Genomic DNA, 26,060 nt, shown 5'->3' on the forward strand with positions numbered 1-26,060 from the left:
AGACGCAGGTTCCCCACCGAGCAGGGAGCCCCATGTGGGCCTTGATCCCGGGACCCTGGGATCATGACCTGAGCCCAAGGCAGACGCTTAACCGACTGAGTCACCCAGGCGCCCCTATGTTGTTGTTCTTTGTATCATAGTTGGAAGACTTTATAATGTTATAGAGACTGCTATCAGCATAGCAGTGCATGATTGAGGGCCCACTCTATTTAGTAAACAGACCTTCTGGGTTTGCTGCCCTGTGTGCCTTGCTTTTTGGCATGTCACTTTGGTCTGCTTTCATACTTTTGCTAGAAAAGAGCCATGTCATTCTTAATTATTAAATACTAGAATAATTTAAACAATGCCTTTTGAAATGTCTTTTTTGTCACAGCATTTCTTCAACCCTTTTGAGTTAAAATTTGTCCTATAACAGCTACTGGATTTGCCTCTTTCCAAATCTATTTAATCTTAAGTCATTTCCTACAACTTTTCTATTGATTTTTCAAAAATTTTTATTCACAAATTTCTCTGCTTTTTGAGCTTGTTACATACACTGTTGACTGAAGTTGTGCTTTTTTTCTTTTAGGTGTCTGAAGTTAAACATTAGTTTTTATGCATTGTCAAATGCTGGTTATGTACAGTTGCTCTCTGACCAGCCAAAAAAGTCAAGGAAAGTTTATTGAGGAAAAGTTAAGTAATTATTTGCTTAGGACAATTTAGAAATTAAACGACTAAAGGATGAGGATCCGAAGAAATTTTTGTTAGAAATAATTGCTTTTTTAGGAAAAGTGTCAGAGTCTGAATTTAATTCCACTGTTAAAATTTTAAGACAACGTATTTTCAAAATATAGTCTAATATATCCTTGCTTTCCAGGAAAGCAGATAGGTCCTTAGTTCCTTCATGAACTAAGCCAGCTATCATGAGAAAATACAGATTGGCAGTTGATTTATATCTTTATTATACTTTTCAGTATTTTTTTTAGTTGGAAGACTAATAGGACAAGAAAAATTGAATCAGGAAAGGTCACATGTGAGTGTGTAGTAGAGTTCTTAACACTAGAGTGATATAGCTGGCATTTAGTAAAATAAAAAGAATTATAAAACCAGTTATAAAATAATTTTCTTTTGGGCGCCTGGGTGGCTCAGTTGGTTAAGCGACTGCCTTCGGCTCAGGTCATGATCCTGGAGTCCTGGGATCGAGTCCCACATCGGGCTTCCTGCTCAGCAGGGAGTCTGCTTCTCCCTCTGGCCCTCCCTCCTCTCATGTGCTCTCTCTCATTCTCTCTCTCAAATAAATAAAATATTTAAAAAAAAATAATTTTCTTTTTAACACGTTAGGAAGGATGGATGAGATGGAATAAAAATTTAGGGCAATTATGTTAATTCACCTTAGAAGACCTTGATTTTCTCATTAGAGGATTTGGCCATTTGTAAAGGAGACAAGTGTATTTGACACTTGGGAAAAATAGAAAGCGTTTGGAATAATCGCACTAAGGAATTCATTTAGAAGCCAGCAGAGTACCTAGCAATACTTTCATCTTACAAATTTAATTGAGTGCCTACAGTGGGTGACTTAATGACTGTAAAGTACTGGAGATATGGCAGTGAGCAAAACAGACAAGGTGCCTTATCTCATGGAGCAAACCTATGTTTTGAAAGTGTGTATTTATGTGTGTACAGGATAATATACCTTAATAGTGAACATAGCTAATGACATAATTATTTCTCTGCTCTTTGACAGTTTGTGAGTAGATGCAAAGAGAGCAGGTAGTGGGGTTTATCCAGAATTGAATTGGTAGAATGGGCAAGTAGGTGAGGAAGTCAAGGACGCTTGCAAGGCATTTTTGGAATGATTTACTTGGGTTTGTGTTTGGGGTTGAGTAAGGAAGCAAGGGATTAACGGATTCCTGGAAAGAAGAATGACCAAGGGACTGGAAGTTTGCAGTAGGGTCAAGAGCAGGTTCAGCAGGAATGACGAAGTGAGAAAAGTAGGAAGCAGGGACTTATGATCAGAAGAAGGGATTTCAGAACTTCAGGATCTTGAACAAATTACCAGTGCAGAGTGAAACAGTATTGGAATAGAGAAGATGAGAGGGATGTTGGATCTCCATTCACAGTCTTAGAAAAATAAGGAAAGTAGGTAATGACGTGGAGAGTGAAACCATGAGACAGTTATTACCAAGAAAAGTGCAAGACTGTCTTGGGGAGGACAGTAGGAAGTGGTGCCCACGGTAGGGAGAGTGATATTTTTGATGACTAATTTGTTCAGAAGAGGAAGGTTAATAAGCCTTAGTTAAATAAGAATGGTCCATAAATGTGATCCTTTCCTCATGAATCTGGGGATGGGCAAGAGTAGTGCCCCTTTTGGAAAGGATTGCTAAGGAAATAGTGCTTTTAGAGGGATTTGAGATTTTATTGAACCAGAAGAAGTAGGAGGAATATTGGGGAACAGATGGAGGATGTATAGGAAGTTTGTTTGTAATGGTCCAGTGGAAGGGGATGATATGAGGAGCTGATAGCAGTGAGTATGGGACTGGTAGCGAAGACTGAGATTCCAAGTTGATGGTGGTAGCAGGGTCTATGGATTTATTTGGGTGTTGTATGTAACCCATGACAAGGACGCAGTAGGTTTTGAATATAAATTGTAGGGAGGGAGAGGTCTTAGCAAGCAGAATTTAACTGACCTCGGTGTTCTCATTTCTCTGAGCAAGGGTATATTTTGTTGGTATGAAATGCTCTACACAGAATAACTATATCGTAGGATAGACCTAACGCAATAGTTGGTACATAGTGAGGTCTAATAAAATTTTTGTTGATTCAAATAGTGTTGTGTTTTGTTACCGCCTTTTTATCCCCCTCCCCTCAATGTCTTAACAGGTTTTATTTTATTAATTAGAAGAGGGTAATTACAGAGATATCTTACGTTCTAAAAAATTATTAAAATTTTTAGAAAGTCTCAAATTGAAAGTGCTGTGGAAAAGATCCTATGTGTGTGTGTTTTTTTTTTTTTAAGGTACTTGACCATCATAAGCACAGAGAAGAAATTGAGAAGTTCCTCAAATGAAACTGGCTAAACAATACATAAAACCAAATACTTATGCATTTTCTTCTCAGTTTCCATTAAAAGTGCTTAGTATATTTGGACACTGTATGAAGAGTTTCCAAACAGTGTACCAGGTATTTTTATAATTAGTAAAAGAAATACCCTAAATAATGCAACCTTTAGAAAACTTGTACAGATATGTAAAGTACCACCTTTGGTTATTTTGTGACTGTAAGTAAATATTTAGAAAAAAACTGTACTTCCTACATTATTTTATTAGGATGAGTAATTTCTAAAACCTTCATTTACAGTTGTCAAGATGGTATTTCCAGAGATGGTTAGAAGTAATTTAATGCCGTTTCAGAGATAATATCTGAATTTAAAGATTTTAGAAAAATAGTGTTTTTTCTTAACTTGATTAGTTTTTTCTTTATATTCTTATTTCAAAAATTTACCTTGGGGCAATCATAGGTATTTCTGTGGTAATTATATATATATATATATATATATATATATATATATATATATATATATATACACACACACACACACATACACACACACCTATAGAAAAGTATTAAGTATATATTTATATATAAATACTTTTCTATGGTAAGGATCCTATGACAGGATTTTCTTCAAAAAGATCAGTCACAGAAAGTTTATAAATTGCCATAGTACTTTTGCATTTTGTATCTTTGTGAGATAAGGGAGCAGGATAGGGCTGTCAAAAATAGCTAAATGAAACTTCTAATTAGTTTCAGCTCAGTTTAGTAGGTCAGAGCATGGGTAGACATGTTTGGTTAAAGTAGAAGAATTTTACTTTTATCCCTGTTCTTCCCATACCATCATCTGTGACTTGCGCTGCTGTTTGTTTTCCAGTGGCTTCAGCTTTTCCATTTTATTGTTTTTCTATTAAACCTGCCTGGCAAAATCCCCCACCTTGGATGGATTCAGTGAAGTATTCTACCCGGGCTGATGAGCACTGCTGGGAAGAAAATTCACATTGCAGATTAGTGATATCTGTGCACGTTCTCTGCTCTCACCGGAGTCCTTAGTGCTGCCCACAGTCATTCTCCTTTACTCTTCTCACATCTCAGACACTGCTGTCTCACCCTCACATTTAAGGATCAATCCTTTCTACTTCACGTCACTTACAGACTCTCTCAGCTATCTACCAGCAGGTCTGCTAACTAGCCTCCATATACTTCCATCCTTCCTTCCTTTCCCTTTGTTCAAAGAAAGAGGTGTTCCTCTGTCTAAAGCCCATCGTTTTTCTTAACACCCTGGGTCCCAGTTGCTACTGCTTTTTCAGAGACCACACACTATCTCCTTTCTTTTCGGCATCTTCAAGATCTTCCTCTACCAGCTCTTGGCCAACAAATTTTAAGCATGCTTTTAACAAAACTTTCCTCATGCCCATCTCTGTCTGCTTCCCTTCATAGACTAATTCCTTGAAAAAATTACCTAGTGACTTCTTTTATTTTTGCTGCTTCCTATCAATAAACGCATTACAGTTATGGGATTGACCCTCCCCAGCCTGCTATAATTGCTCATACCAAGGTCATCAGTAACCTCCTTGTTGCTATATCCAAGTGGACATTTCTTAGTACTTTTTTTTATGTGACAGAGTAACATCTGGCATTCTTACTGATAACCTCCTTCTTTATACACCTTCGCCTTTTCTAGCACATGCTCCTTGTTTCCCTCCTTTTTCTACCTTCTTCAGTGTTCTTTTCCTGTCTCTTAAATATCTGTGTCCCTCCAGGCTCAGTCTTAACTCTCTTCCTCTTCTCCCAATGCCTTCTGTGCCACTTCAAGTACTTTTCTGAGCAGATGACTTGCAAATCTCCAGCCTGGATTTCACCTCAAACCCAACATTGCTAAAACTGAATCATATCTCTCAACAAAAATCTGTTTCTTTTCCAGTCACTGTGAATGTATCACCATACACCCCATTGTTCAAGCTCAAAACCTAGGACTCATCCTTGAACAGCTTTCTCACTGCCACATCATAATAGTCACCAAGTCCTATTGATTCTGCCATTGGAAGCCTACTTGAATTGGTCGTCTTGTCTACATACCTAGTATTTTAAATTTTTTTTTATTATTTTTTTATTTTTTTAAAGATTTTATTTATTTATTTGAGAGAGAGAGAATGAGAGACAGAGAGCACGAGAGGGAGGAGGGTCAGAGGGAGAAGCAGACCCCCCGCCGAGCAGGGAGCCCGATGCGGGACTCGATCCCGGGACTCCAGGATCATGACCTGAGCCGAAGGCAGTCGCTTAACCAACTGAGCCACCCAGGCGCCCCTTACCTAGTATTTTATTATTAGAAGTCTTTCCATATAATAGTTTAAAATAATAATAATAAAAACTATATGAATAATAACTGTATCTACAGAACAAAATTTGGAAGGCAGGCACCTATTTCTAAAGGTAACTTGGAGGTGGTTAGAGAGGTTGGCATGAAGAGGAGGAAAATACTTGCTTGTATTTTCTACATTTTATGGGGGGAGATTTTTACCCTCTTAGATAAATCAGCTGTTACTATTTTGAGAATTGATCTACATGGAATTACTTCTTTAGCTTCATAGTAATACTTGTATAGGAGTGTGCCTTTTAAACACATTTGGTATCATTATTAAGTTACTAAATATGCTGTCCTCATATGGGTGTTTATCATCACAATGTAACTATAGACAAAAGTTGTTTATTCTGTAAATTCAATAGCCTTTATATAGTAACTGGTCTTTAAAAAGATTTTTTTTTTTAAATTTGACCTATTTTGGGCGCCTGGGTGGCTCAGTTGGTTAAGCGTCTGCCTTCGGCTCAGGTCATGATCTCAGGGTCCTGGGATCGAGCCCTGCATCAGGCTCCCTGCTCAGCCGAGGGCTGGCTTCTCCCTCTGCCACTCCCCTGCTTGTGCTTTCTCTCTCTGTCTCTCTCAAATTAAAAAAAAAAAAAAAAAAAATTTTTTTTTAAGGGGCACGTGGGTGGCTCAGATGGTTAAGCGTCTGCCTTCGGCTCAGGTCATGGTCCCAGGGTCCTGGGATCGAGCCCCGCATCGGGCTCCCTTCTCAGTGGGAAGCCTGCTTCTCCCTCTCCCACTCCCCCTGCTTGTGTTCCCTCTCTCGCTGTGTCTCTCTCTGTCAAATAAATAAATAAAATCTTTAAATTTGACCTATTTTTCCCAAACTAATTTTAATAGTTTTTAAATTGTTTTAAAACTTGCCTTAATAGTGTTTAAAGTCATATAACCTATAAATAGGTTCTTAGAAGAAGCTCTTCATTTTAGGAGGAATTTATCATAATATAAAAATAAAATAGGGGCACCTGGGTGGCTCAGTTGGTTAAGCGACTGCCTTCGGCTCAGGTCATGATACTGGAGTCCTGGGATCGAGTCCCATATCTGGCTCCCTGCTCAGCAGGGAGTCTGCTTCTCCTTCTGACCGTCTTCCCTCTTGTGCTCTCTGTCTCTCATTCTCTCTCTCTCAAATAAATAAATAAAAATCTTTAAAAAAAATAAAAAATACTATCTCTCCAAATATATTTTTAATTTATCTTAAAGTAAATTTTATTACTCTACTAATAGAAAGCATAGCATATACTATTTTAGGAAAAAATGGCAGAGTTTTTATTTGAATACCTTAATAACTTCCCACTCTAAGTTATGTTTTACAGTTAGCTTCTAGTACTTTTGAAGATGGTATTGCCTCTACTGCATATGTAGTTTTTGGATTGCCTGTTCCTTAGTATTATAAATTACATTGGTACATCTAGGAAATAGCAGGTGCAAAATGATTCGTCTAAATGTCATTTCAGCTCATTGGACATACCTCTCTATGGGTATCAATTATTTTGTAAAGTTCTTAAATATATTTCTAGTGTAAAAAACAATGCAAAGTATTGCTAAAAATATATGAGAATAGGGGAAAAAGTATCACATTCCTACCCCCACAACCAACAGTTGCTTTCATGCAAGCATTTTTGTATAGATTCTTAGTTTTTTTTAATCTACATGCAATTTTACATACTGCTTTTTCTTTTATACTCTATGATGTTATAAACATAGGCAATATCGTTCAGCCTTCATAATTATATATGTTTTGAAGGGTACTGTTTCCTAATAGCATCTAGCCTATGGTTTCACATTTAGTTTACAATATCACAATTGTAGCATAATAAACTATTTCTTGCATTATAGTTTCCCCCTCCCCCCTATTTAGGTTTGTTTTCTTATATTAGCTCTGGAGGGATAGAATTACTGGGTCAAAACTCCATTTTAGTTCTTGATACAGTATTGCCAAAATGCTTTCCAGAAAGGTTATGCCAGTTTACCCTCTCACCATAGTGACTGAGAGTTCCAGTTTCCCTTTGCTGTCATCAGGATTAGGAAATATGTGTAATATAGCAACTTTAATAGTCTCTCGTTTTAATTTGCAGCTGAACTTTATTGTTAATATTTTTATCATTTTATGTTTACTGACTTCTTTTTAAATTGCCTGTTTATACTTACTTTTCTTGGATTTGGGTTTTTTTTTTTTTAGTGTTTTTATTTTTCTTGTTTTTCCCCATAAGTTCTTTATAAAGATATTGACTGTATACTTCATATTTCTTTCAGATTTTCCCCCTGATTTGTCATTTACTATTATTTTTTCTCCATAAACTTGGGATTTACTTTTATGTGAATAAAATCTGTTGAACTTTTTTCCCTTTTATTTCTGCATTCCATATTTGTAAGATCTTGATTTTTAAAGCCCATCCTGTTTTCTTGCTTGTCTGTTGTTTGATTTTTTTTAATCTTCCTGATCTATTTTTAATCTACTTACTATCTTGGTGTTATGGTATAAGGCAGCCTTTTTCAGTTGGGAGAGAATTAAGCTCTAAGGCATCTATTGTTAACTGTGAATTAATTCCTTTTCTGTGTCTGGAATGGTACTGGGTATGTACCATCCTTGGGAGAATTGAAAAAAAATTGTTACTCATCATTTTTCTGTGTTCTGTATTTGAGATGAAGGATTCTAGTTGAGAAGTGCTATTAAATCTCTAAATCTTTTTCAAAATTGTTAGCAAATTGTCCCATCAAGTGAATAATCCTCCATCATAGTATTTTTATGAGGATTAAATGATAGAATGCTTATAAAATATTTAGCATGGTACTTGGCATATAGTAAACAAAATAGATGTTAGCTGTGATTAATTTTCTTCATTACATTTTTCTAATTGGGTATATCTCAGGATTTTGCCGGGGGGGGGGAGCTAATACTAATTTAATCATATAGGTACTAAATATGATTGAATATCTCTTGGGACTAGTTTTCTAAACTCCCAACCTCTATTGCTACTTTTGCTTTTATTTTTCAGATATTAAATTTTTTATACTGACTTGTTTTGTCAGATTCTAAGAAGAGTCCCATTGGGAATTCATTAAGTATATATTTAGGAAAAAAATGGTATGTTTATAAATTTTGTCTTCCCATCAGGGAAGATAGTTTGTTTTTCTACTTAGTAAGTTTTCTCTTACAAATTTTCTCTCACAATTTTGTCTTACATTGTTTTATAGTTTACTGGTGCTTCTTTATTTAGGGCAAAATTTACATTATTCCTAGATGTTTTCTTTTTTGTCACATTTTAATTGGCATCATTTTTCTCCAGTATATTTTCTGTGTGGTTGTTGGTGATATTTTGAAGTTCTCTATGTTTTTTAGTGGATATTTTTAAGAATACCACCTTTTGTCTTCTCAGTGTTAATATTTCTGTTTCATGTTTTTCCATTTTGTAGAACTTTAAAAACAGTGCTAAATAACTGATATGTGACATTCTTGTTTTGGTCTTTATTTGGGATGTCCTTCATTTCTTATTTTAATATTATTGACTATTGGTTTAAAGTATATACTTCTTTCAACTCCTTAGAAAATTATTAAAGTAATATGTGCTCACTGAAAAAAAAACAAATAGTATAATAGTAAATATAACTGTAAGGAAGTGTATTTGTACTTCTTAAGATTTTTTTCAAATTAAGTGTTGAATTTTATCACCATTTTTTTGAGATGATAAAATTTAACCTCTTTGGAATTTATTAATAGATTATTCTAATAGATATTCTAGCATTCAAACATCTGAGATAATTCCTACTTTGTCGTGGATGATAATGCTTTTAATTTTTTGCTCTAGTGAATGGGATAAGTTGGATCTTACAGTCAAAGCAACTTGGATATGTATTCCTTTTTGACATTTTTATCTGAATGACCTTGGAGAAATTATCTAACTTCTTTGATGTTAGTGTTATTTGTAAAATCAGAAACCAATATAACCCTACTGTCTAATGGCTTTCTCTGCCCCTTGAATTCTAGATAAAGTTAATCTGCCCATCTCTTTCACTCAGTCCTTCTCCAACTTGCGCAGTTCCACACCCAGTGGAAAGCCAGAGTCCTCCACAGGGTTATGTAGAAATCTCATTTTCTCCTGATCATCTCTGCTTCTGAACGTCTGCTTCTACCATTGCTCTTTGTTTTCTCTTCTCTTTGACCCAGGTATGAAATTCAGTACCTTCCTAGATATTCACAAAATCCTCAGTTCTTTTTTTAGTGGGGAGAATTTGCGACTTTGGTAGACTAGTCAAGATTTAGGGAAAACTGTGAGGTAGCAGCAGTGTAATTTAAAGTAAAGCGGTAGGCATCACTCTTCTTAAATGTTTTAGGCCTTTGTATTCTTGGCTTTTATTGCCCATTCACCGGCAAAGGCCTGCTTCTCTCTCTGCCTTCTCTTTATCTTGCTTACCACTACATTCCTGTTAAAACCAAACTTTTCTCCATGCAGAGCAGTTCTGCGCTCTTGAAACTTTGACACAAAACAAATTCCCAGGTCTTTGGGAACATTAGGTTCTTTTCCTGAGAGCAGTTTTGGTTCTAGACGTTAATAACTTTTTCCTACCTCATTGCTCTACCTTTTAGGACTGTGTTCAACTAATTAAATAAAATAGCCTGAAAGCATGCAGGCCAGTACACATAGTGGATATTTTGAAGTTTTCCTTCCCTTTCCCATCTCTCCAGCTACCTATGTTAATCATAATATGTGTATGGCAGCTAAATCAATTTGTCTATGATGTGTGGTTGACACTACCTCTTTTTATTTCGTAAAATCAACTTTTCTGAGATTCTTTTATGTCACTAAGCTTCTTGGAATGATTTAAAAATCAAGAGTTTGTTTTTATGGGTTAAAAATGTTAATTTTCACTTGTTTTGCAGAAAATTAAGTAAAACCAGGATGGCCACAGGAGGAGGTCCTTTTGAAGAAGGTGTGAATGATCAGGATTTACCAAACTGGAGCAATGAGGGTGTTGATGACCGACTCAACAATATGGTACGATAACTTATTATTGTTGGTGTATCCATTAACTACTAATGATAAAATGAAACTGTCCCCTGACTTAGCCAAATCAAACTCACTGAGACTCTTTGTAAACACATTTTTTTCTTGCTAGCCAAGACATTAAATGACCCTGGGCTGTTTGTTATATTAGTTGAAGACATTTTTGTTTGCAGGTAACAGATATCAACATGAGTTAGCTCAAGCCAAAAAGGAGATTTATTATAAGTGTATAAAGATGCTTTATGGAAAATAAGTTAAATAGATTAAAACACTATAGCTGGGTTTTAGGAAGGGACTAGAAAAAGGAACCAGAAAATTGTCAAGAATTGCTTTTTCACCGCCCTGTCTCTTTGCTTCTGAGTGCCTTTGCTTAACACAACTTTCTTTTTGCAGACCAGCTTTCTCTCTTCTCTGGTTCATGTGGTGTACTATGGCTGACCCTTCATTCTAAAGTTTTCATTTATTGCTACAATTATATCCTGACTAGTTATCTTTTAGTTCCAATTTAAAATTTTAAAGTACAATTATCCCAATTTGGATTAGATATGCATCTCTTTTCCAAGCATCTGTGGCCAGGAAGGGGTAGGGTAAGTAGAACAACAGGTTGGCAAGAACACCCACACATGGATGGGGCTGGAGGGACAGTTTGTAGAGAAGGGAATTGTGTTATCAATGAGGAGAATATCCCAAAAGGTTTTATTGTAGTAAAACTAAATGATTCTTCCAATATGAATAAGGTAGGAATTTATGACCTTTTTGTTGAATGATTTAGGTTATGTGGGTATAACTAAGTAAATAAGAATGTTTTCCCATTAAAACATGAATCATTTTTATCGTTTCATGTAAGGTCTTATTATGTAATACATTATTGCCTGTGCAAAGTAAGTATAGTTATGTTTATTTCTTACTATATACTAGGCACTGTGCTAGATGTTTTGTGAATATTATTTTTAATCATGTTTTAAAGGTGACACTATTTTAGACTTTAGGAAACTGAGACTATGGGAAGTTAAGTAAATTGCCTAGGGTCACACAGTGAGCATTTCTTCAGATAACAATAATTACTTTAGAATCCAGGTTGATTCTGAACTGTCTTATACACACTGATTTTAAAGGAGGCCAGTAAAGGTATTTATAATTTATTTCACTATCCAATTTATAAATAGTAGGGAACCATTTTTAAAAATGCTTTTGAAGATATTCAGACTGACTCTAGGGTTGTAGTTTGGCATTTATGTTTGTTAAAGATCAATGATAGGAAAGTAATCTATTTTCTGAATAACTGTCTATGAAATTTAGGCTGGTTGAAATGGCAGGGGGGGGACACATTAGTAACAGTAAATAATTGTCTCTAAGGCTGTATGTTTACGTGAAAAATGTTTTGTCATTTTTAACTTTAAGACTGAAAAATTTTAAGCATATCAAATTACTTTCCTGGTTTGATAGAGGCCAGATTAATTTTTGCCTTTACTTTTTTAAAGGATTGGGGTGGCCAACAGAAGAAAGCAAATAAATCATCAGAAAAGAATAAGAAAAAGTTTGGTGTAGAAAGTGATAAAAGGGTAACTAATGATATTTCTCCGGAGTCCTCACCAGGAGTTGGAAGGCGAAGAACAAAGACTCCACATTCGTTTCCACATAGTAGATATGTGACTCAGATGTCTGTTCCAGAGCAGGCCGAATTAGAGAAACTTAAACAGCGCATAAACTTCAGTGATTTAGATCAGGTTTGTGAATTACTTTCAAAAATCAAGTTAGAACTATGGGAAGTATTTGGAATGGATTAAATAGTTTGTCTTAAGAATAAAAAGTGAGCTCTTTATTTCCTTTTTCTTAGTTTCTGTGTATATGGAAAGAATTTTAATTAGTGGCAGTGGTATTATGTTCCGTGGAGGGCAAAAAAGACTGTTTCTAGACTTGCTAAGGTCAGGTCTTCTGTGACTTTATTACTTATACTTTATGACTAGTGTAAATCATTTCATCCTGGAACTAAATTTTACATGTTAGTAACTGAATAAGATTGCTGTTAAGCAAAAGGGCAGATCCAGTTTAGAATATTTATCATTGGCTAAGTGTGGGATGTTCTGGATTACTCAAGTTTAAAATAAAACTGTGGTTGATATTATAATCACTGAAATAAAATTTGGAACTAAAAGTAAATGGAAATGATAATGAACTCTAAACAAATGTTTTATTGTCACATCTGTGCTTTAGAGAGATAAAACAGTTTACCAAATATGCATAAAGGTATGTTCAAGTCTGATATGATGGTACTGGTGAGCACATCAATTAGTCATGTGTTTATAATTACTGAACATTTACTGTATACCAGGCACTGAGCTGAGCACTTTTTCAGGCAGTGTTTCATCTAGACACATCCTAATGCTGATGTTTATATTAATTAAGATCTGCTCATTGGGTCCAAAGCCCTTACAAAATCGGTGAACAAGTATGATTAGCAATATGAGTTATAAATAGGGTTTGTAGTCCTAGTACTTCATTTAGACTGATCTTGCTCATATTCATCAGTTGAATTAGGTCTGACGAAATGAGGAACAGGACGAGTTGACCAAATGTTGATATTTTAGTAAAAGACTTCTGTAGATTTGAATCTTTTTGAATCTTATGGACAGAGCTGTTTATGTATACTTCCTGAATCAATATCTGATGGTAAAACTGATTAAGAACATTGGAATTTTTTTTTTAATTATTGAAAAATTAATGTTTGTGGGATTTGGTTTCTTTTTCATATGTAGAGAAGCATTGGAAGTGATTCTCAAGGTAGAGCAACAGCTGCTAACAACAAACGTCAGCTTAGTGAAAACCGAAAGCCCTTCAACTTTTTGCCTATGCAGATTAATACGAACAAGAGCAAAGATGCTGCTATAAGTCCTCCAAAGAGAGAAATGATTGGATCAGCACAATGTAAAGAGTTGTTTGCCTCTGCTTTAAGTAATGACCTTTTGCAAAACTGTCAAGTCTCTGAAGAAGATGGAAGAGGAGAGCCTGCAATGGAGAGCAGCCAGGTGAAAAAATGTTTGTTTTGCTCTTTGCTTTCATGAGCTTCAAAGTAGAATATTAAGATTAAGAAAGTTTTATTGGGTTATGCACATAGGAATTGTAGCTAAGTACTTCTGGACTCGCTTCATTATTCTCTCAGATTTATTCAGTATCGGGTAAATTTCTCTTTACCCAAAATGATTATAGAAATGTTTTATTGTTAATTAAGGCTTCTGTTTACCTGCCAAAGGCTGTGTACCAATTTTTTATTAAAGAGGAGTTTGAAACAATGTGATTAGTAGATTGTAAGAATTTTTTTAAATGGTTATATAATTCTCTTGAAAAGTACCTTCAAAAGTATAATACTTTTACTCAGAAGGAAATAATATATAAGCAGTAGAAGAAATTTACATAAATTGTAGTTTAAAGGCATGCAGTTCTCTGAGTGAAATTTTTTGGGTAATGTAAATTAAAACTACTTTTGAAATTTTGAAATTCATAGTAATTGGAGTTGTTAGTATTGCCAATTATGTTTTGGTTAAATTCTAAATTTGATTCAGATCTTTTGCATGTAAAACGATAAACCTAGACTATATGTGAAATAAAAAATATGTAGAAGTGTTGCTGTGGAATGCATTATGCTTAGTTTTACATACTGTTTATTTTTGTTTTTTTTTTTTTTCCACCAAATGTTTTTCATGCAGATTGTAAGCAGGCTCGTTCAGATTCGTGATTATATTACTAAAGCTAGTTCCATGCGGGAAGATCTTGTAGAGAAAAATGAAAGATCTGCTAATGTTGAGCGCCTTACTCATCTAATAGATCACCTTAAAGAACAAGAAAAGTCATATATGAAATTTCTCCAAAAAATCCTTGTAAGTTTTGGACCTTTTCAATAATGTGTTGAATTATTTTTGTGGTATATTAGTGTACATATACTGATAACATTCTGATTCCACCCCAGAGGAGTTAATATATTTTCAAAAAATCGTGCCATCCATTATAACATTTTATTGCCCTTTTTAATAGTTGTATGATTTATACCACTAAAATATTTCAGGCTAGAGAAAATGAGGAGGAGGATGTTCGGACTATAGATTCAGCTGTGGGATCTGGTTCTGTAGCTGAGAGCACATCGCTAAACATAGATGTGCAGTCTGAGGCTTCAGATACCACGGTAAGCGGCTTTTTGGTAATTAAAAGTGCTGGAAATGAAGATTTAAACTTTTCCCCCATTTTTCAAGATGATATTTTTTATAGGCATTCCTTAATGAAAAGTATATTTCAGGGAAGAAACCCTCAAATTGTTAATGCTGTATGTATTGTTTTAAAGCATGGAAGTATAAAAGTTTTACTTACTAACATTGAACGCTTTCATGGTTGATTTAAAAATCTAATTTGTGATCTGCTTGCAGAAGCAGTTTTTCTATTGGTTTCATTAAGCACAGCTTTACTCATTTTAAGCATTGGGAAAGTTAAAATTCATCATGAGTATAAGAGCTAGGAGCACAAAATATCATTACTACAAGTATATTGTCTCTTAGAAAAATCTCCAAGTTCTTTTGCTGTTGAAGATTCATTTGAAGGCTACTAGGATTTTTTATATCTCGGGCTAGCTTTGAACTGTAGCAAAACCAGATGACTGAAACATCGAGATGAAATTGGGACAGGGTATCATTTACATTATGATTTATTTGTGGTGAGAAAAATAAAATTTCTAACTCTGCAAAATGAAATTTATTAAAATACTGTCTTTTGGAAAAAAATCAGGAATTTACAGAACTTTGAGGAAAGCTTTGTAAAATAAACATAGTTCATAGAAGGTAGTGTGCTTCAAAACTAGTATGCTTTTAAGCATTTTTATTTTAACAGGTGCACCTATAACCATGCATTAGTAAACTTGAAAACCTGTTACCAGTAAAGCTTTTCTTATGAAATGATAACCATGGATGTCCATCTTTTGTTTCTGAGATATGTTCCAAAATACCATTCAGCATGAGAAATTTGAGGGTTTGTTTCCGTTTAGTGTTGACCTGTGTAGTTTCTTACCTGCCTCCTTTCTTTTCCCTGCCCTTCCTAATTTGAAGAGGAAATTTGAATTTTTGTCCTACATTGTTTTCACCAGGAGATAGATATTCAGAGGGCTTGATCCAAACAACTGTTGAAAATAGATTCTTTTGTGGAGAAATTGTTTTTCTGTTTACAGTGGTGCTGGGAATAATTTTTTTCCTCACATTTCATTCCAGCAGAAATGGAGGAATTGGGGAATGTGGGTAAAGGAATTCTGTTGGGGAGGGGTGGGAAATGGTATAGTTGGTTATTTTGATTTATATATTAGCATATATAGTGTTCACTGTGATAATTTTTTTCATAACATAAAATGACATAATGAAAGTTGATATTAATAACAGCAGAATAAATGTTAAAATGTGCTCCAGGTGTATAGTTTGGAAATTGCCTAGGATATGATATGATACTTGATTATAGTAAGCATTAGTCTAGTCTTACAGAAATTTAAAAGTCTTAAGTTTATTGCCACTTGGGGGAGGGTGGATTGATTTTTAAAGAGATGGACTGGTGAATTTTTTGTATTTATTCACAAGGCTGGCTTGTATGTTAAACAGGAGTTTGTATTAAGAAATTAATATGCTACACTATTTAATAAAGGAGGCATCTTTTAGTCTGAGAATTCGGCCGTGCATTGAGGACAAACTAGGGAATTCAGCTTCACAAGAACAGGTTTCAGACATTGACGTTACCACAAGTCCAAAAGGGAAAGGTGACAGACCTCCTCAGAATGACAGGGAACTGAGGCCTAATAGGAAATGTAGCCGAAAACGTGGATTTCCCTCAAAGGTATATTTCACAATATTAATCTGGGAAGTCTCTAAATGAGCACCTCTTTTGTTCACATTTCCTCTTCCTTATTTGCATTTCTGTTGTTGCTATTACTCTTAAATATATAAGCTATTAACACGGCTAATTATACTGTAATTTGCCTTAGTAAAATGCTATCCCTTAGTGTTTTTATTTTTCTCTGCTTCCTTACACTCCTCCCGGTGGATTATATGTGGCAACTGTAGTTAATTTGCATTAACAAAGGATTTAATCCATTTTCTTTTTTTGCCATTGAGAACTCAAAATAGAATTCTTAACCTTAACCATTAGTTGCCTTTTGTTTCTTGATATTTGTATTCATGTATGAACGTGGTACTTTTAAGTTTTGTCTTAATTCTTGCAGTCATTCTTTAAAGAAAAAGAAAATGGAGTAAGCTATTAGCTTTCCTGTCTTTCTAAGAATGGAGTATTTTTATAGTGCCTTTTTTCCTTTTTTTCTTTTGTGATTTTTATTTTTGTTCTTGTTGGAAACCCCTTCCATTCTTTTTTTTTTTTTTTTTTAGAAAAATACTTAAGCAAAAAAGTTGACTTGTTTGGTAATGTTTCTGCTGGTTTTTTTCCTCCAGTGTTTGCTCTGAATTTTCCATGATTTGCATAAATGCACTCAGGAAAGGTTTAAAGACAGCTCTTTGTGTAGTTACACTTAAAAGAAGTTGCAGTAAAAGCATTTTTAAGAAAGTGCTCATACCCATTTGGCAAGAGTACAGTACTATTTTAATAAGTATTGATTAGACTAATTTCTTATGTTTTATTAGCTTATATTAATATACTAGGATTGGTCTATTTGTTTATGCATTTTTTTTTTTTGCTGTTTAAAAATGATAAAACCTCTAAGTATTTTGGCAGTTTTTTTTTTTTTTTTTCCTGGCTCCCATAAGAATTTGAGGATACAGTTTGAAATCAACTAAGATGATCTCCCTATGAAGTATTAAGCAAAAGGTGCCCAACACAACAGAATAGTAAATAAATAGCTGATTATTTTTAAAATGAGTAGCATTGGAGAAGAGAAGGTGTGAGACAGAGTAAATATCCTTTGGAACTTACTGTTTCCTTTAAGTTTTCTGAACAGTGACAAACGGGAAAATCTGCCAGCTTTTCTTTTTTTCCTAAGGTGATACGTTTACTTTTAAAAACCATTTTTCTGTTTTTCAGTTTCCTTGAATAATAGCTTTATAAGTGAATATTACTCTCTATTGAACTTTCTTCTTGGAGTTTATTCCAATTGATTCTCTTTAGTCTTTTGATTCTTAGGGCTATCCTAGGGTAGTTCTATCAGTACTCTATTCATAATATTATTTTATTAGAAAAAACTCCTCATTCTCACCAACTGACTTGATTTTTCCTCTGCTCTGCAGAATTGTGTTCTCCCTACCTCACCTTCATTCCCTACTTAACATCTTTTCAAGATGTCATATTCTGTTAGGAGAGTAGGAAAAAAGTTGAGATTCAGAGCTTAAACCAACCTTGTGAGTGGTAGCTTGATAGGAAATGGTTGATATTTTCCAGCTGCTTACAAGGACAGAATCCATTTTATGGAATATTTTATAGACATGATGACACTTTGCGTAGTTTTTAAAAAAGAAGCCTTCCACAAGTACCTGTGCCCTCATTATTTTCCCATACTCTTCTTTCCCGCGCATTTACTCGTGGCTTTTAGAGACTTTATTAAGCTTTTTAAAATATTATCTACTCTTTTTTCGCTATTATTTTCATCATTTCTAATTATTTCATGTGGGTTAACTTTGTCTCCCAAACCAGACTATGTTTCCTCAGACAATGGTGTCTTAGACTTTTGTATTTAAAACTACTGAGCATATAATTTTGGAGCAGGCAGTGTGGTGTGGAAAACACCAGCCTAGAACTTAGGAACCTAACTTGCCCTGTGATATTGGATAAATCACAGCTTTATCCACACCTTTCACATGAAAAAATGGAGTACATATTATCTGAAGTACTTTTCAGCTACAAAAATAAATTTGGATCCATGAAAAATTATTGGAGGAACCTCATTTTTCTAGAGGAAAGGGAGACAGAGTTTTCTGAAATTGAACTGTTACCTGTATGCAGCTTTGGATTTCATGTCTAAGTTAGTTTTTTTATCTGTAAACTAAAAACGTACTTGTTGGAGGTGACTTAAAAACTTTAAGTGAAAATATGTGTTTGAAGGGTTAATATATTCTTTGCTTCCCTTTTGGATTCCTATTCCATGCACCATCTACTTGGCATGTTCTAATCCCTAGGTATTTTTATTCCCATTTTCTCATTTTCCCTTTCTTTATATTTGACTATAGTCCCTTCCTGCCTCCCTCAGCTCAGGTTTTCTGAATATTCGTTTGAAGTGTTAATTATTATTTTTAAAGATTTTATTTATTTGAGAGAGAGAGAGCACGAGAGGAGGGAGGGTCAGAGGGAGAAGCAGACTCCCCGCTGAGCAGGGAGCCCGATGCAGGGCTCTATCCCAGGACTCCGAGATCACGACCTGAGCCGAAGGTAGACGCTTAACCAACTGAGCCACCCAGGTGCCCCTGAAGTGTTACTTAAATGGATGCAAAAGTTATTAAGCAGTAATAAACTCTACTAATTTCAAAATTGTTGGGAATTCATTTTTAGATTAGTGAAAAATCCGGAGGTAATTGTATTTCCTTTAATAAATGGTTCAGAATTCTTTATAATCTGAGTATCAGAGTTTTGCAAACAAATGTGAGTAACAAGGGACGCCTGGGTGGCTCAATCTATTAAGCCTCTGCCTTCTGCTCAGGTCATGATCTTGGGGTCCTGGGATCCAGCCTCCCCTCTTCCCCCTCCTTCAGCCTCCCTACTCAGCGGGGAGCCTGGTTCTCCCTCTCTCCGACCCTCCATGCTCTCTAATGCTCTCTCTTTCTCTCAAATAAGTAAAGTAAGTAAATACAATCTAAAAGAAAATATGACTAACAAGGATTAAAGTTCTTTTTAAAAGTTTGCTTCTTAAAGGGTAAAAAACCAGAATGTTATTTAGTAAACTCTATAAAATTAGAGAGCTTTAAGGTTACCTTGAAGTGTGAACTACATATTTTTGAGAGATGGGAGGATTATAAATTGAAATAAGCCAGAACTAAGAAGATGAATTTTAACAGGAGTGAATGTCAGTGTTAGCAACTTAACTCCACTTGTATAGGTGGAGAGAGGACTGAGTACACAGTAGTTAATTTGAAAAGGACTTTAGTTTTTTAGAAATTCAAGACAACAGAAAATCTTTAATAAGCAGTGCTTTGACCAAGATAATTGCTTCTCTTCCATGTTTATGAAGTCTAGTCAGTCAATACAGGATAGAGGCAGCACTGACTTGAATTCTCTGATTTGTGCATCAGATACTCCAACCACAGTCTTTTTACTTCCTTATTTGATCTTACTTCCAGTATTTAATTTGGAGCCATATGCTTATTCACTTGGGAAGGTAAAGAGAAGGGATTTTTGCAGAGTATCGATAAAGGATGTCACCCAGGAGGGAATCTCTCTGGAGCCATCTGTGTTTCCATAACTTTTCCAGGAATCACATGTACATGGAGAAAGTAGATTAGTGCATTTTACCTTGAAATGAAATTATTGAACTTCTTTATTCTTCTTAATAACTTTGGTAGTTGGGATTATTCACTTAAAATCTACATAACCCCAACCAAAATTTGGTAGCAGTGCAAATTTAAAATTGAATGTTTCTAAGTTAATAGAAATATTCTCTGTAAATATTAGGTAAAATCTTTAAACTTTTAAAATATAAGATTTTTAAGAAGGAGATCAATGATGAAAAATTCCAATATGGTATACATACATTTCATATGTAATTTGTCTTATACTTTATTTTTCCCAAGTTGTATTTAAATTGGTTTCTTTGCTTGATTGACTTTTATTTTTTCTTGTTGGGTTAAATTTCACTAGTTTTAAGATTGATCCTTAACATTTTATAATTTTTTAAAAGTGGCATCTATCTAATTTTACTTGTCTACTTTAGGCAAAATGGTAGCTTTTGGAGGGAATTTCAAAGTATTCTATTTAATTTCTCAGACTCAGCTAAATAAGCATAATTTAAAAGAAAACATAATGATATCTTTGATACAAAATATAAAGTTTTCTGCTTTATTTTATGCTTATGAAATGAGATGTAAGTAAATGAAGCCACTTACATCAAATTATCAAATAGAAATGTTTCTGCAATTTTTGTCCTTGGTTAGAAAATAGTGGGTTCGTTTTTGTTTTATTAGTATTTTTTAACATCACTTCTAGAAGTGGGGCAGAATGTGTTTTAGTCTGATCTTCTTCAAGGATATTTTTAGGACATTATAACCTGGTATGATCTGTTCTTCCTTTTCTGTAAGGTCTGGATCCCGCGTGTGTGTGTGTGTGTGTGTGTGTGTGTGTGTGTGTGTGTGTGCGCGCTCTTTTTGGCCTTTTGAGCTCCTTTTTTGTATGCCTTTTTTTTTCTTTGTTAATTCCTCTTCATGCTAAGCTATTGCTTATGATCTTTTACTGTGAAATTACTTAACTACCTAATTCAACATGGCAGGCTATCTCTGTGTCACCGTTTTATTCTTATTCTTTTTTTCTTCAAGTCTACTGAAACTGTATTTACCGTTGTGTATTTAATACTAATTTATCATCTGTGTCTGTACTGTGCCATTGGTAGTTGAAACAGGAACATGAATTTTAATAATCAGATATAAGTATTGTTGGTCTTATTTTCCAGGCCAGAGATCCTCAGCAGGAGCCTATGGAAGAGATAGAAAATTTGAAGAAACAACATGACTTATTAAAAAGGATGTTACAACAGCAGGAGCAACTGAGAGCTCTGCAGGGAAGACAGGCTGCTCTTCTTGCTCTGCAGCACAAAGCAGAGCAAGCTATTGCTGTGATGGATGATTCTGGTATGCCACAGTGTAGCATGTTGTTGTTATAAGTAAGGCTCAATTAATAATGGTATTGCAAGGTGGATGCTGGTTATGATATGATCGGGTCTTGATTATATTGACTAGTTTAGAAACCTACATATGAGGCTTACCCTGTCCTGTGCTTTTCTCTGGTTATGCAGAAAAGGTTGCAGGGACAACTCCTGGCCATCATACTGTACCGGGCAGACAGCCAGCTCGCTCTCCTTTTCATCAGAGAGTACCTTTAAGAGGTAAAAGGGACAGGCTGTAGTTCTGTTTTTGTACCTCACACTGATAGGGCTCTGAATGTTTTTTTTTCTCCCCCCCCCCCCCACTTTTTGTACTTTATTCATCTGGGATTGCCATACTTTTCTTGCCTACCAAGGAAAGGTCAAAACATTAAGGGAGACAGTGCATAAATTTGTAGAGCTTCTTTAGCTTCTGATGTTGGTAGTAGCTCTGTTATTTCAATTAGGTGCCCAGTTGTATACACTAGTTCCTTTGAACTGTATTTATATTCTATATAGTCTTCCTGAGACTTAGAAACGTTTTTTTCACTTTTCTTTCTTCCTTCATAGTCATGTATCATTTAGGTGGAAATTGTATTGAATTCTTTAGTATTGAGTCTAATTTTATAGCTTGTTTCATCATCTTCAAACCTGTTTAATTTCTCAGTAAGTTGAAAACAGCTTGTTACCTATTAAAACTCAGTAAAACTAAGGTCTATTTTCTAGTCTTATCATCCTAGTCTAATAATAACTTATTTCCTGTGGGCTCTGTATTTAGGTCCTCACTGAGGTTACCTTGTTATTACTCACTTTATGCTGCTGTCCACACCTAGCCCAGTGGCTTAGCCCTCTGATCACTTATACATAATTTAATTTTGCATTTTCATATGGAACTGTATGACTTGCAAGTAACTTATTCTTTTGTAATAATTACATAATTGTGTATTTTATATATATAATATGTACAGTAATAATTATATACACTTCCAACACATTTTTCCCTTGTGAAGTCCAGAATTCATTAGCTTTTACATTTATATTTAGGAAATAGGTAATTTAGAATAAAACAAAATGTTTAAACAATGACATACTAGTTAATGGCTAATGACTTTTAAGTATTTTAAATAATTTTCAAGTTCTAGATTTCAGAGATAAGCCTGTGGTGCTAATGTTATTTCAGATACTTAACATTTATATCATCTCATTTGATTATCACAAAATTGTAGGTTAGTCTCCAGAGCTTTTTTTCTTAGTCTCATTTGGGAGAGAAGGAGCTCTAACAGAGTTTGTGACTTGCCTATACTTATATGACATACTAGTAAAATCAGATTTCTTGAATTCTAGGTCAGAGGTCTTTTTCTGAATACATGAACTTTTTTCTTTAGAGTATAATGAGGCAGACACCAGGAGTAGAATGAACAAAGGTTTAAGATTAAATTTATTTTTTATATTATCTCAAAAAGAATTTTAGGTTAGTAATTTTAAAACATTTTCTCTTGTATTTATGAGATTTCTGATGAAAAACCAGAATGATAGTATTTAATCTTCTGGTATATAAGCGAGGCAAAGTAATAGTCATGGGAAAGAGTTGTTCTTTACTCAACTAGCAGTGTGTGTTAGTAATCTACACTGTAATTTCTTTCTTTTCAAAATAGAGTTTGCACTTAACTTAGGGCTAAAGGGATTCTATTTAGCCCTGAAATTCTAATTTCACTTTGAAAAAGCTAGTATTTTCCTTTAAAACAGAAACAGGTTATAGCCAGTGTCTCTTTTTAGAGCTGGAAAGGATAAGCACAGGGTGGTTGGGTAGTAGAGCAGTAACCCATTATCAAAATTGTCATCAGAATACTGCCTCAGGAATACTGCTATAGGAAGATAAAAACTATGGTCTTGTAGTATGCATTGTATCAGAAGCAACTACTTTAGTAAATAATTTTCTACTGCAAGGGTCAGCAGGCTATGGCCAGCTGGATTTGGCCCACTGTTTAAAATAAAGTTTTATGGAACATATCCTTGCCTGTTTGTTTATGTATCATTTGTGGTTGCTTTTTCCCTGCAATGGCAGAGTTGGGTAGTTGAGACAAAAACTATTTCCACAAAACCTAACATATGTACTGTCTGAATCTTTATAAAAAATTTGCTAGCCCCTGTATTAGAGCATTGATTCTGTTTGGGGGAGGTGGGGATTGAGACCTGTCAATATCAGCTGTGCTTTTTCAGATTAACCACTTTCCCTTGCCACTCCCCCAACGCAACTTGGTAGGCCTGTCCACTCCCTACTCCATTGAGTCATTATTCTTAATTGGAATGTAGCAGTATCCCTCCTTGAGTGATGGGACAGAAAAAGATGAATCACTCTATTAGACTTTTCTGTGTCCCTTTGTTTTCAGGTTAGATGGAAATTTCTTTCTTTTTTTTTAAAGATTTTATTTATTTGACAGACAGCGAGAGAGGGAACACAAGCAGGGAGAGTGGGAGAGGGAGAAGCAGGCTTCCCGCCGAGCGGGGAGCCTGATGCGGGGAACCCAATGCGGGGCTCGATCCCAGGACCCTGGGATCATGACCTGAGCCGAAGGCAGACAACCTAATGACGGAGCCACCCAGGCGCCCCTAGATGGAAATTTCTATTAAAATGATTGTTTGGGAGGTAAATCTGAGGGTTAACTAGTTTTAAATTAGGTAAGATTTTTTAAAATTCTTCCCCTCCCCCCTCAGAATTTACTTTTAGCTTCTCAGAAATTGAAAAGTGTTAATTTGTTTGCTTTAATGAATAGTTGTTAATTTTCTTTCCAGTTGTAACAGAAACTACAGGTAGCCTATCTGGAGTTAGTATCACCTCTGAACTAAATGAAGAACTGAATGATTTAATTCAGCGTTTTCATAATCAGCTTCGTGATTCTCAGGTAATTTAATTTTTTTAGTATAGTTGAATTTAAAATCATATTAATTAAGCCAGTGGCTCCCGAACTTCACTGTAGCATAAATATCACCTGGCGTTTTGTTTAAAAAAAAAAAAATCTTAAAAAAAAAAAATGTAGTGTTCTGATCATTGGGATCCCCTCACTCCTAAAGTATGTATGATTCATACATCTGAGGTGGGCTTCCCCACTGTGTGATTCCACTGCTGGTAGTCTGAGGGGTGTACTTGGAGAAACAATTAGAGGAAAATCTACGTTGAATGCAGTGATAAGTGAAACTTCCTCCTTGTATGCTACTAGATAATATGTTCTTTTTTCCTCTCAGATTCTTTATGGTCATAACCTCTAAAGCTTAAGTTATATTTGAATTTATGTCCTTAAATATTTTACTAACGATTTTGGAGAAAGTTCTTAAGTTTAATTTCAGAATTAATTGTTATAATTTGGTGACCTTTGTAAGTAATGATTTAAATACAAAATTTCAATCTATGGGCCTTGAATAAGAAAGGGTGAATTACTACCTCTTCACTGTAGTGAGTATGAAGATTCAATGTCTCCTGTCTGCTGACCAGGTAAAAATAAATGAATGTGGTCTAACTGCTTTGTAGAATTATTTAGCAATATCTAGCACATTTTTTTGGTGACCCTGCAAATGCCCCATCTTAGAGAAATTCTTCACACGTTCACAAGGAGATATTTATAAGAATGTTCATGGCAGGTTTTGTTAATAGCAAAAATCTAGAAACAATCTAAATGTCCATAAACAGGAAAATGGATTAATAAACTATGATATATGCATAGAGTGAAATCTTATAGCCAGTTACAGTAAATGAGGCAGAATTAATAAATGAAAAACACGAGTTTAGGAAGGATACCACTTGATTGATATTTAAAAATGCATGAAGGATGTATATCTTATGTAGGTACAATAATATATAAACATATGTGATGATGGTAATTGTGTTTATCTCTGGAGAAAGTAATGAAATTGGGGGTTGGTATGTATAGAGCTTTAGTTTATCTGTAATGTTCTATTTCTCTTAAAATAAAAAGAATTGATACAAGTGTGGCAAAATGTTAAAATTTAAGCTCAATGGTGTTTATTCATTTTATGATTTCCTAAGCCGTAGTGAATTTTTGAAAATTTTAATAGAGGATCATAGGAAAGAAGTGCTAGGAAAAACTGATAGATAAGAAAAAGTTTATGATGATGTTTGTAAAAAGCTGGCAAGAGAGAGAGAATGAGATTTTTGAAAGTTTATATAAGGTTTATAAAGACATTTCTAGCACTTAATTTAGATCCAGATAGTAATTCAGTCCAGTGAATTCAGGACCACTGCGTAGTAATATGTGTCCATAAAACCATATAGATGTTATAGTGGCACATCAGGAAATAGTATGTAATTTGGGAATTGGAAAGGCATATGCTTACCCACCAGGACAACCTGGGCAAATATTTATTGCTTTTTATAAAGAGTATTTATGTGTTTTTAAAATGAGAATCAAACCTTTCATTGCCTTGGTCGTCTTCTTTTTTTATTTTAAATAAGCCTCCAACTGTTCCAGACAATAGAAGACAAGCGGAAAGTCTTTCATTATCTAGGGAGGTTTCCCAGAGCAGGAATCCTTCAGTTTCAGAACGCTTACCTGATGAGAAAGTACAACTTTTTAGCAAAATGAAAGTATTACAGGAAAAGAAACAAAAAATGGACAAACTGCTTGGAGAACTTCATACACTTCGAGATCAACATCTGAACAATTCATCATGTAAGTAAAGCCGGCTCAGTGGTATTAGGTAGAGGACATATGAGTATATGTGCTGGCATGCAATAGTTAATTTAGTAAATATCTGGTGAATGAATGAACTCACAGCTCCTCAAGAAAATTACAATATTTGAGGAGAGATAGGACTCTCCTCAAATGGGGAAAGTTTTTTTTTT

The 26,060-nt window shown here is 34.7% G+C and overlaps 1 protein-coding gene across 1 annotated transcript in view; it reads left to right on the plus strand.

The window, feature by feature from the left end:
• Window positions 1–26,060, plus strand: part of PCM1 (pericentriolar material 1) — a 79,568-nt gene that overhangs the window by 2,222 nt on the left and 51,286 nt on the right. The window contains 9 exon segments of the mRNA XM_035726395.1: window positions 2,996–3,159; window positions 10,275–10,389; window positions 11,880–12,125; window positions 13,155–13,424; window positions 14,103–14,273; window positions 14,459–14,575; window positions 21,014–21,191; window positions 23,996–24,105; window positions 25,671–25,887. Coding sequence (XP_035582288.1) covers window positions 10,294–10,389; window positions 11,880–12,125; window positions 13,155–13,424; window positions 14,103–14,273; window positions 14,459–14,575; window positions 21,014–21,191; window positions 23,996–24,105; window positions 25,671–25,887 — 1,405 coding nt within the window. The 5' untranslated portion in view covers window positions 2,996–3,159; window positions 10,275–10,293.

The sequence above is a fragment of the Zalophus californianus genome, chromosome 2, assembly GCF_009762305.2.
Source record: "Zalophus californianus isolate mZalCal1 chromosome 2, mZalCal1.pri.v2, whole genome shotgun sequence".
In the NCBI taxonomy this organism is placed as follows: domain Eukaryota; kingdom Metazoa; phylum Chordata; class Mammalia; order Carnivora; family Otariidae; genus Zalophus; species Zalophus californianus.